At 43.4% G+C, this 10,493-nt stretch overlaps 1 protein-coding gene across 1 annotated transcript; it reads right to left on the bottom strand.

Annotated features, from left to right (window-relative positions):
- Nucleotides 1–1,147: 1,147 nt before the first annotated feature.
- Nucleotides 1,148–9,438, bottom strand: LOC114810186 (membrane-spanning 4-domains subfamily A member 8-like). Its single transcript, XM_029060843.2, has 5 exons — nucleotides 9,354–9,438; nucleotides 6,440–6,493; nucleotides 3,456–3,587; nucleotides 2,751–2,852; nucleotides 1,148–1,264 (listed from the first exon to the last, which is right to left on the bottom strand). Exons 1-5 carry the CDS (start codon nucleotides 9,417–9,419, stop codon nucleotides 1,148–1,150), a joined length of 471 nt encoding a protein of 156 aa, XP_028916676.2. The 5' UTR covers nucleotides 9,420–9,438.
- Nucleotides 9,439–10,493: the final 1,055 nt, after the last annotated feature.

Here is a 10,493-nt window from a genome sequence, read left to right as displayed (position 1 = left end):
TAGGCCGAACACCTGATACTGTAGAGGAGTGATCTCCGGGTGGGGCTCGTGACAGCTTACACCACCACCATCTTCCATTTCCAATTGGTTCGGCCGCTGAGTCGTTGACCTCAGAATTGTAGAGTAATGGCTCACATCCAGGGTATTCCACTCTTTCTTTTTTTATTCTGTACAGTTTCCCTTTGCCACTTGGGGATGTCATATTTAATGAATGGGAAAGAAGACCCCTTCTCATTCCCTCACCAAGGCAGCTCACAGGGGGCTCGAGCAAAAAAATGCTCATTCCGCTTTCCTCTGTCGCTGACATCAGTCACAACATCCTAGTTGCGTCAGAACAAAACCCACTCCTGACATTTAAATAAATAAATTCTAATCCTCGCTACAGTAGTCATGGACATATAGATTTTTATTTACTTATCTTTAATGTACTTATTTGAACCTTCAATTGTTTTTAAGCTGTTTCCTCCTGATGTGTTTTTACTGCTTTCTGTTCTTTTACTCTTCTTCCTCCCACTTTCACTCTCTTTAAATCATTTTTCTCTGACTTCCTCACTTATATTGTAAACTTGAGAGCAGGAAACTTGGGTCTTGTTACTGTTGAAATCTCCTAGGAATTTAGCTTAGTTTCTAGTCCTAAGTTGGTGCTCAATAAATGTCACTGATTGATGGTAATAATAATCATAATAATTGTGGTATTTGCACTTATCATGTGTCAAGCACTGTTCTATGTGCTGGGGTAGATACAAGGTAATCATATAAGACACAGTCCCTGCCCTTCATGGGGCTCACAGTATAAGTAGAAGGGAGAGATTGAATCCCCAATTTACACATGAGGAAACTGAGTCACAGAAAAATTAGGCGACTTACTCAAGGTAACGCAGCAGGCAAGTGATGGAGCTGAGATTAGAACACAGGTCTTCTGACTCCCAAGCCCATGCTATTTCCATTAGGCCACACTTCCTCACAGTAGGGGCTCAATTCTTACATCATTTATTGGATTAGCTCATAGCAAAAAATGAGGAGGGCACAAAAGCTCAAGCAGAAGACACATTTCCAAAACTCATTCACTAAACTCATTTGTTGTGGAATTTTCTAACTTGCAAGCTTCAGACAGATATGAATCTTGAATTTTTCATAATGCAGGAGGTCATTTCTGGAAGTTTAACTGGTCATAATCCAGAGAACCGCTGGTCAAGTGTTCATAGACACGTTCATGGAGAGCTATCTCTGGCTCATTGGAATTAGAGGGCAGATAACCTTCACTCTGTAAAGCCAAGAAAATCCATGATTCAGTTTCACATGGTATCAGTTTCACCTTGAGATAAATCACCCAATTCCCCTACCATGCCTCATCACAATCATCCTTCTTTTTTGCTGTAATTTAAGGCCCTTCCATGCACACTGTCACCAAATCCACACCAGCCTTCTTCCCTGGATCCTGAACAAGGCCTACTCAAGTGTTACAGGCCCGATCCATCGTACTCTTTTCTCACAGCCCTTTCTGTCATCCCTTGGCAAAGAGAAGGAAGCTGTTTAGGCCGTGACACCTGGACATATTTATTTTCTCAGATATCTGGCAGAGGCCGGGAGCCTAGATCCTTTTTTTCCATCTCTCTCCACATTGTGTCGAAGCAGAAACTCTGGCAGAGATTATACATGGAGACCAGAGAGCTTTGGGGCTTTAGAAGGGAAGGAAGAGTTGGGAAGGAAAATAAAAGGATTTGGGGAATGTGAAGGTACAGCAAGTGGGGCTGGTGAAGGAGAAAGGCAGGAATAGGCAGGGAAGGGAGGTGGATACTGGATGCTCACAGGTGATTTTGTCTCTGGCCAAGGCTTATGGTGCCAAGGCTATTTTTCAGAAGAATTTCCAGGCACAAAACTCAACTTCTATGGGAAAATAAATCATTCTCCCTCAAGCTAACCCTCGTTAAAAAGTAAATTCCATGTGGGTGGCAAATTATCTTATGCTTTTGTTGTACTTCCCAAGTGCTTAATGGAATGTACTGCATTCAGCAGATGCTCCGTAAATAGCATCACTCTGCACAGTAGCCATGGATGGCCCAGGTCAGAGAAGTGAACCAATATTGAAGTCACGCTGCACTTGTCTCTCCTGCAAGGCTTGCTGTGTTTGTGTGTGTGTGTGTGTGTGTGTGTATACGTGTATGGGCTACTTATTTTTATTAATGATGTGTATATATCTCTAATTCTATTTATTTATATTGATGCCATTGATGCCTGTTTACTTGTTTTGATGTCCGTCTCCCCCTTTCTAGACTATGAGCCTAATGTGGGTGGGGATTGTCTCTACCTGTTGAATTGTACTTTCCAAGTGCTTAGCACAGAGCTCTGCACACAGTGAGCGCTCAATAAATTCCATTGAATGAATGAAGGAAAGATGGCCTTCATTTATGATGGTGCCACAACTAATGGATCTGGTCCATCTATGCAAGTGAAGCTAAAAAGACTGTCTGAGGCCAGTATCCCCTGCCATATAGTTTATACTAAAGGCTAGACCCCTGTTGCACTAATATGTTCGCCCCCTCTATGGAACCTGCTGCATTTTTGAGTTTAACTCTTGGAATCCAGTCAAGCCAAGAGGAAGGGTGGGGATGGAATTCAGGGAGTGGGATTCATCTACCATGATAAAAGCATCACCAGCCACTGCTACTTCTAACCACCATGACCATTGTCCCAGCCTGGGATGTGGATCATCCTATGAGACAAACACCACATAAAAACATCTAACATACCTCACTGAAGTTAACACATGACATTTTACACTTAAAATTGGTGAGGGCTATCGCAATGCAAAATTCCAGGATTATTAAGATCAGCAACACAGACAGCAGGAACTGCAAGACAAGAAGGGAATCGCAGAGGAGTGAAATCACTCTAGTACAGTACTATCGCTTGTGAATTAGCAGAGAAATCAGTGCCTGGGACAGTGAAACAATAAACTTTATAGATACATAAGAAGCAAAATGTAGAGGGATCCCTCCTACCTCATTCCTGATAGATCACCAATCTCCCCGATTTCGCGGCTACTAAAGTCACATCTTCTCCAGAAAGCCTTTCTTGCCTAAACTCTAATTTTCCCCGTCCTGTTCTCCTTCCCTTTGGCATCACCTATGTGCTTGAGGTCCCTAACCCCTAAGCGCTTCGACCTCACCCACCCCCTCAGCATTCACATACATATCCTTAAACTCTACCACTTCCCCTACCTCTAATTTGTTCTAATGACTCTTCCCAACTGGAATGTAAACTCCTTGAGCACAGGTATCTTGACACTCCCCTGGAGCTTTCAGTTTTTGCACAGAATTATGTAAAGTGAAAGTTCCATCTTGGGAATTTTCTCTTCAGAACCATTGCCTTGGAGACAGTTCTGGGGAAATACAAAGTCCCGATATATTGAACTTGAGTCCTGTTATATGGATGTACAGAGCGTAACCACTTACAGCGTTCTCTGCAGAGTCATATTTCTCTTGATGGTAGATACCCATTGCAGTGATGGATAAATTGCTTGAAGCGGTGATTATCCCAATCCCTGCAAGTATGGTGCTGATAATATTTGTTTCCAGGCTGCTTTGCTGTTGAAACAATCAGTCAATTGATTGTATTTCTTGAGAGCTTACTGTATGCAGAGTACTGTACTCTAAAAGCACTCTCCCAAGTGTGCAATATAATAATAAAACAAACACATTCCCTGACCACAATGAGCTTACAGCCTAGATGGGGAGACAAACATCAATATGAATAAATAAAATACAGATCTATACATAAGTGCTGTGGCAAAAACCCAAAATAATACACAAGACATTCACCTAAAATCAACATGTCTGAGCTTATTTCTTAACAGAATCAATCCACTATTCTTTAGAACAATCAATCACTCGTATTTATTGAGCACTAACTGTGTTCGGAACACTGTACTAAGTGCTTGGAAAGCACAATTTGGCAACAGATCCCTACCCAACAACTACTCAAAATCTCAGAACATCCACTAAGCACTTGGGAAAGTAATACTAATAATGAAAGTATTTGTTAAATGCGGACTATGTGTCAAGCACTGTTCTAAATGCTGAGGTAGATAAAAGTTGATCAGGTTGGACACAGTCCCTGTCCTACATGGTGCTCACGGTCTTAATCTCCATTTTGCAAATGAGGGAACTGAGATCCAGAGAAGTGAAGTGACTTGTTCAAGGTCACAGGGCAGACAGGGGCCAGAGCCGGGATTAGAACCCAGGTCCTTCTGGCCATTAAGCCATACGGTTGGTAGACATGATTCCTACCAACAGAGAGCTTACAGTCTAGATGGGGACACAAACATTAAAATAAATAATAATAACAATAATGATGGTATTTGTTAAGTGCTTACTGTATGTCAAGCACTGTTCTAAGCATTGGGGTAGATAAATTGTAGATAGGGGAAATAACAGAGTATGAGGTTATGTGCTGTGGGCATGGGGTTGGGTGAGTATTAAAATGCTTAAATGGATACAGACGCAAGGGCATAGGTGATGCACAAGAGAAAGTAAATAAAAGAAATGAAGATTTAGTCAGGGAAGGGCTCTTGGAGGAGATGCAATTTTAGTAAGACTTTGAAGATGAGAAGAGTGGTAATCTGTCAAATATGAAAGGGGAGGGAGTTGCAGGCCTGAAGTAGGACATGGGCAAGCCGTTGGCAGTGAGAAAGGTGAGATCAAGGTACGGTAAGTTGGTGTCAAAAGAGTAGAACTTAACTGTGTTAAGAACACTGTACTAAGCGCTTGGAAAGTACAATTCGGCAACAGATAGAGACAATCCTTACCCAACAATGGGCTCACAATCTCAGGGTGCAGGTTAGCTAGTAGTAGGAGATCAGCAAAGTAAGTAGGAAGGGGCAAGCTAATTGTGTCGTAAGGAGTTTCTGTTTGCTGGGAGGTAGTTGGGCAACCACTGTGGTTCTTGAGGAGTGGGGAAACGTGTACTGAACTTTTTTTTCGAGAAATGATTTGGGCAGCAGAGTGAAGTATGGCCTGAAGTGGGGAGAGACAGGAGTTAGGGAGATCAGCAAAGGAGGCTGATCCCACTTTGAAGGAGTCAAGGTGGGATATAATTACATGGATCAACATAGTCACAGTTTGGGTGAAGAGGGAGAGACAGATTCTAGAGGTGTTTTGAAGGAAGAACTGACAGGATATGGTGACAAACTGAATATGTGTTTTGAATGAAAAAAATGAGTTAGGGATAATGCCAAGGTTATGAGGTCGTGAGACAGGGAGGATGTTGGTGTTGCATACAGTGATGGGAAAAGATGATGGCGGAAAGGGGGATTTGGGGAGGAAGAAGAGAATTTCCGTTTTAGAGGCAGATAAAGCCTGGGGTCATTAGCGGTACTAGAAATGAACCCAATCCAGAGGATAATTTAATGAGACCAAAAACTGAGCCCTGTGCGGATCCCTCATTCCCAGAATCCTCTCTGTGTTCCCCAAACTCTTCATCTCGCCCAACCCTGCTCTTCTTACAGGACTCCAGGACTGCTGTTGCCATCTCCATAATGGTCCTAGCAAGGGTATGTACTGAGCACCCATGGAATGGAATGCACTGAACCAAACATTGTAAGTACAATAGGCAGAAGACACAATCTCTGCCCGGAAGTGAATGAAAGGGCTTCAGGCTCCATGTTTAACATTCCACTGGGAGATAGAGTGAGATAGAGTTTCTCTCACTTTAAATGAGTCCTCCTCCAGGGTCAGAGAGGGGCAAAAAATAAGCTCTTGCTGACGCCCAGAAAACTGAAAGGAATCGAGGTGAATAAATGAAAAATTCATCAACAGGCCCAAATGAACCTGTCTACCAACTCTATAGGACTCTCCCAAGCACTTGGTATGGTCAGTCAATCAACCAACAACTTTCATTGATGGAGCAGTGTCATCGATGTAGATACTGAATTGAGCAATACCATCAATACCAGTGCTCTGCACACAGTCACTGAATTCCGGGTTGATGGCTATAATTGTTCAGTACAACATTCATTCATTCAATTGTGTTTATTAAGCACTTACTGTGTGCAGAGCACTGTACTAAGTGCTTGGGAAAGTGCAATACAGCAATAAAGATTGACAATCCCTGCCCACAATGAGTTTACAATCTAGAGGGCGGGAGACAGACATCAGAACAAATAAACAGACATCAATATCAATAAATAAAATTACAGATATATACTTAAGTGTTGTGGGGCAGGGAGGGGGGAAGGGCAAAGGGAGCAAGTCTGGATGACGCAGAAGGAAGTGAGAGATGAGGAAAAGTGGGATTTAGTCTGGGAAGGCCTCTTGGAGATGTGACTTCAGTAAGGCTTTGAAGGGAGGGAGAGTAATTGGCTTGTGTAAGCTTTCTACCAGTCTTGATGAAACTGTTCCAACCCCTCGAGCTTATTATGAAAAGGAAAGTTGTCACATACCTGGCATATGGGTTTCCTTTCAGCTGCAATTGAGAAGGATCCTGAAACAATGAACTGATCATGGGAGATTAAATAGGTCAGTGATGGATAGCATTCAATCAATCAATGGATTTATTGAGCATTTACTATGTGCACAGCACTGTACTAAGCTTTTTTTATGGTATTTTTTAATCGCTTTCATTCACTCAATCACATTTACTGAGCGCTTACTACGTGCTAAGCACTGTACTAAGAGCTGGAGTAGATACAAGCTAATCCGGTTGGACTCAGTTCCTGTCCCACATAGGACTCACAATCTTAATCCCCATTTTACAGATGAGGTCACTGGGGCACAGGGAAGTTAAGTGACTTGTCCGAGGTCTCACAGCAGAGAAGAGGCAGATCTGGGATTAGGACCCAGCTCCATCTGACTCCCAGGCCCGTGCTCTACCCACTAAGCCAAACTGCTTCTCATGAGTACACGAGTGTTTGGGAGAGTACAATAAAACAGAGTTATCAGATATATTCCCGGCTCATATTTAGTTTGCAGGTGAGAGGGGAGGGTTAGCACCGGCTGAACAGCCACCCCTGATGTCTAGACACTAATTCACCACCCCGATCCTGGCATATCCCCTCACATCCCTGTGCCAGATCGCGATCCAGAGGGATCTATTTATTGTGAGGTGATTCTAGGCTCCACCCCTCCACCACAGGGCTGCAGTGGCAGTGTGGCATTCAAGGAGTTTGGGAAAGGCAGGTGTCAGACCGCAGCGTGGCTCAGTGGAAAAGAGCCTGGGCTCTGGAGTCAGAGGTCATGAGTTCGACTCCCGGCTCTGCCACTTGTCAGCTGTGTGACTGTGGGCAAGTCACTTAACTTCTCTGTGCCTCAGTTACCTCATCTGTAAAATGAGGATTAACTGTGAGCCTCACGTGGGACGACCCGATTAGCCTGTATCTCCTCCAGCGCTTAGAACAGTGCTCTGCACATAGTAAGCGCTTAACAAATACCAACATTATTAACTGGAAGCTCCTTGCGGGCAGGGAATGTGTCTACCAACTCTGCTATAATATACTCTCCCAAGATCTTAGTACAGTGCTCTGTCGACAGTAAGCATTCAGTGAATATCATTTACTGGTGACTAGGCAGATGGGACATTCATTCATTCAATCATATTTATTAAGCACTCACTGTGTGCACAGCTCTGTACTAAGCACTCTGGAGAATACACTGCAACAGAATTAATAGACAAGTTCCCTGCCCATAACCTATAGACTGAAAGCTCATGTGGGCAGGGAATGTGTCTGTTTATTGTTTTATTGTACCCTTCCAAGCACTTAGTACAGTAGGAAAATACAATACAGGGAGCTCACAAGCCTGTTGCTTAGAGACGCTGATATAAATACACAAGAGGAACTCCATAAAATAGGAGAAAAAAACCATTTTTGGTTAACCTGTGTATTCATTGGCATAATTTTTGAATCTTGGTCTAGATGGACCACTGATCTGACACAGAAATACATTTCTTCTATGTTATGTTGGTGATATCCATTGATTCTTCTTTCAGAAAAATATACTTTTTGCCTGTAGAGGACAAATACATAAATGTATTGGATACATGTAATACAGATAAATGTATTTGGACCTTTTAAAAAAAAAAAAAACAAAAACTGTTGCCCAGGCTGATGCAAACAGGGGGTTAAGGGACATTCCTGAACTCTGGGTAATGTCGGAGTTACAGGTTGCAAATACAAGGTCACGCTGCTGATAAAGAGAAGAAGCCAGGAGTTCTGGCGACTGGGAAACAAACCAGAAAAGGAACAAGATTAAGCAGCTGCTCACTGGCATTCGCATGCACTAACTCGGTGCAGACACAGCTGGAGAGATTTAACTGCACCAGCTCCCTGGGGAAGGGGGAAGTGGATTGGGTGCGTGGAGGATGATGAAGGGGAGCAAGGGTTTGGAGTGCTTGACTTAGAGGTTGGAAGCAGGAGTTACATAATGGGAGAGGAGCCAGGAAGAGGGAATTACTTAGAGAAGAAATGAAGGTATAGGGGGTACAGTGTCAATCAGTCAGTGGTATTTGTTGAGTGATTACTATGTGCAGAGATCTGCACTAAGCACTTGGGAAAGTACAACACAACAGAGTTAGCAAATACAAAACATGAAGCTTTATAAAGGAAGCTGTCATTTCTGCTGCTACTGTTCTGCTTCTTGCATTGAGAATGACCCTCTCGGGAGGAGAGGAGGGATTGAAATAATGATAATAATTGTTACCATGATGCTAATTGCTAAGCCCTCACAGTGGGGCTATTAATGTATTAAGCACTGGGGTAGATATAAGCTAATGAGGTTGGACACAGCCCCATCCCACAGTCTAAAAGAGACTTCCCTGGGCTTTGAACTTGGGGCTTCTCATTTTTCTATGCAGAGATCTACCATCTTCACAGGGACTGGTAGCAGAAACATTTCAGGCTTTGCTCCATTTTCTTTTCTAAAGAGAATGAGGGAGGGACCAGAAGAAACAGGTTGAAACTCTCATAAAGGTGGCAAATTGGAGACCACAATGACTCACTCCAAAAACCTCATCTGCATTGTGAAAACCCAGCAGATTAAGCCCAGTAGTGAACTGTTATAGAAACATTTGCTATGGCTCGTTTGTCTATCAGACTGAGTGAACGTGCAGCAGAATGCATCTGCCCTCTTAAGGAGTGTCGGCATTGGGGATTTTTCCAGGAAAGTTTGCCTTGTGCAGAAAATGCCACTGCGTGTTTTTCATTCTTCGGTTAACAGAGACACAGTAATTCTGCTCAGCTGTCATTCCTACAAACAGAAGGTCCAGAAACCAGAGAATAACCAGAGAATAATTGAAACTGCCAGGGAAGAAGAATGATCCTGAGAACATTCATTCAACTGTGACACAATTGATATACTCACAAATATGCTTCCCCAGAAGGAGTACCCTGAGTAAACAATAAAGGGAGGATGTCGACTGATTAACATGGCTATTCCACAGGCAAGGATCAACAGAGCAAATAAAATCTGGAAAACCTAGGAAGTGAAGGAGGGAGAATAATGAATGGAGAGAAGGGTTGGTTCTTTCAGGTACAATAACAACTGGGCAGTTTGCAAAGTTACAACCTCCTTGAAAATGAAAGACTTCTAGCCAGGCCGAAGATCGCTTTGAGAAGGTCAGCTTTGGCCTTCTTGTCATGGTAACAATAATAATAATAGTAATAATAACTGTGGTGTTTGTTAAGCACTTACTCTGTGCCAGGAATTGCACTAAGCTCCGAAAGAGGGGAGAGAATACAAACAAATCAGCGTTTTTTAATGGTATTTGTTAAGCAATTATTATATGCCAAGCACTGTTCTAAATGCTGGGTTGGACACAGTCCCTGCCCCACATGGGCCTCACAGTCTTAATTCCCGTTTTATAAATGAGGTAACTGAGGCACAGAGAAGTGAAGTGACTTGCCCGAGGTCACACAGCAAGCGACAGAGCCAGGATTGGAACCCATCGTGGTTCAGTGGAAAGAACATGGGTTTTGGAGTCAGAGATCATGAGTTCGAATCCCAGTTCTGCCACTTGTCAGCTGTGTGGCTGTGGGCAAGTCACTTCTCTGTGCCTCAGTTACCTCATCTGTAAAATGGGGTTTAAGACTGTGAGCCCCACGTGGGACAACCTGATTCCCCTGTGTCTACCCCAGCGCTTAGAACGGTGCTCTGCACATAGTAAGCGCTTAACAAATACCAACATTATTATTATTATTATTCTGACTCCCTGATCCGAGCTGTAAACGCTAAACCACTCTGCCCGGGAGCCTTCATGTGGGCTTCTCCCGGCTGCAGAGTGGCTCATTTTGCTGCAAATACTCAGGATGGAATATCTTAACCCCCAAATGTCCAGAAGGAAGCAGCCCCGTGGTTTGGGTACCTGCCCCTTGATTGGAGCTAGGAGTGAGGACTCTTTTATGGGGAAGACTGCACTTCTCAGGGCAGGGTATTCTGTACCTTTCATCAGTAACGCTAACGTGACTCTCAGCTTCACCCCATTTCCCACCCTCCACAGTTTGA

Source organism: Ornithorhynchus anatinus, chromosome 3, assembly GCF_004115215.2.
Source record: "Ornithorhynchus anatinus isolate Pmale09 chromosome 3, mOrnAna1.pri.v4, whole genome shotgun sequence".
Taxonomy (NCBI): Eukaryota; Metazoa; Chordata; class Mammalia; order Monotremata; family Ornithorhynchidae; genus Ornithorhynchus; species Ornithorhynchus anatinus.
This window is presented reverse-complemented; position numbering and strand designations above follow the sequence as displayed.

Excerpts from the sequence above, each read along its gene's own strand:
- LOC114810186 (XM_029060843.2), bottom strand. The coding sequence starts at position 9,419 with ATGTTAATCAGTCGACATCCTCCCTTTATTGTTTACTCAGGGTACTCC. Across the intron at positions 6,494-9,353 it reads CCTTCTGGGGAAGCATATTT|TTCATTGTTTCAGGATCCTT; the intron begins GTGAGTATATCA and ends TCCCATGATCAG. Across the intron at positions 1,265-2,750 it reads CATGTGTTAACTTCAGTGAG|AGTGAAGGTTATCTGCCCTC; the intron begins GTATGTTAGATG and ends TTGGCTTTACAG.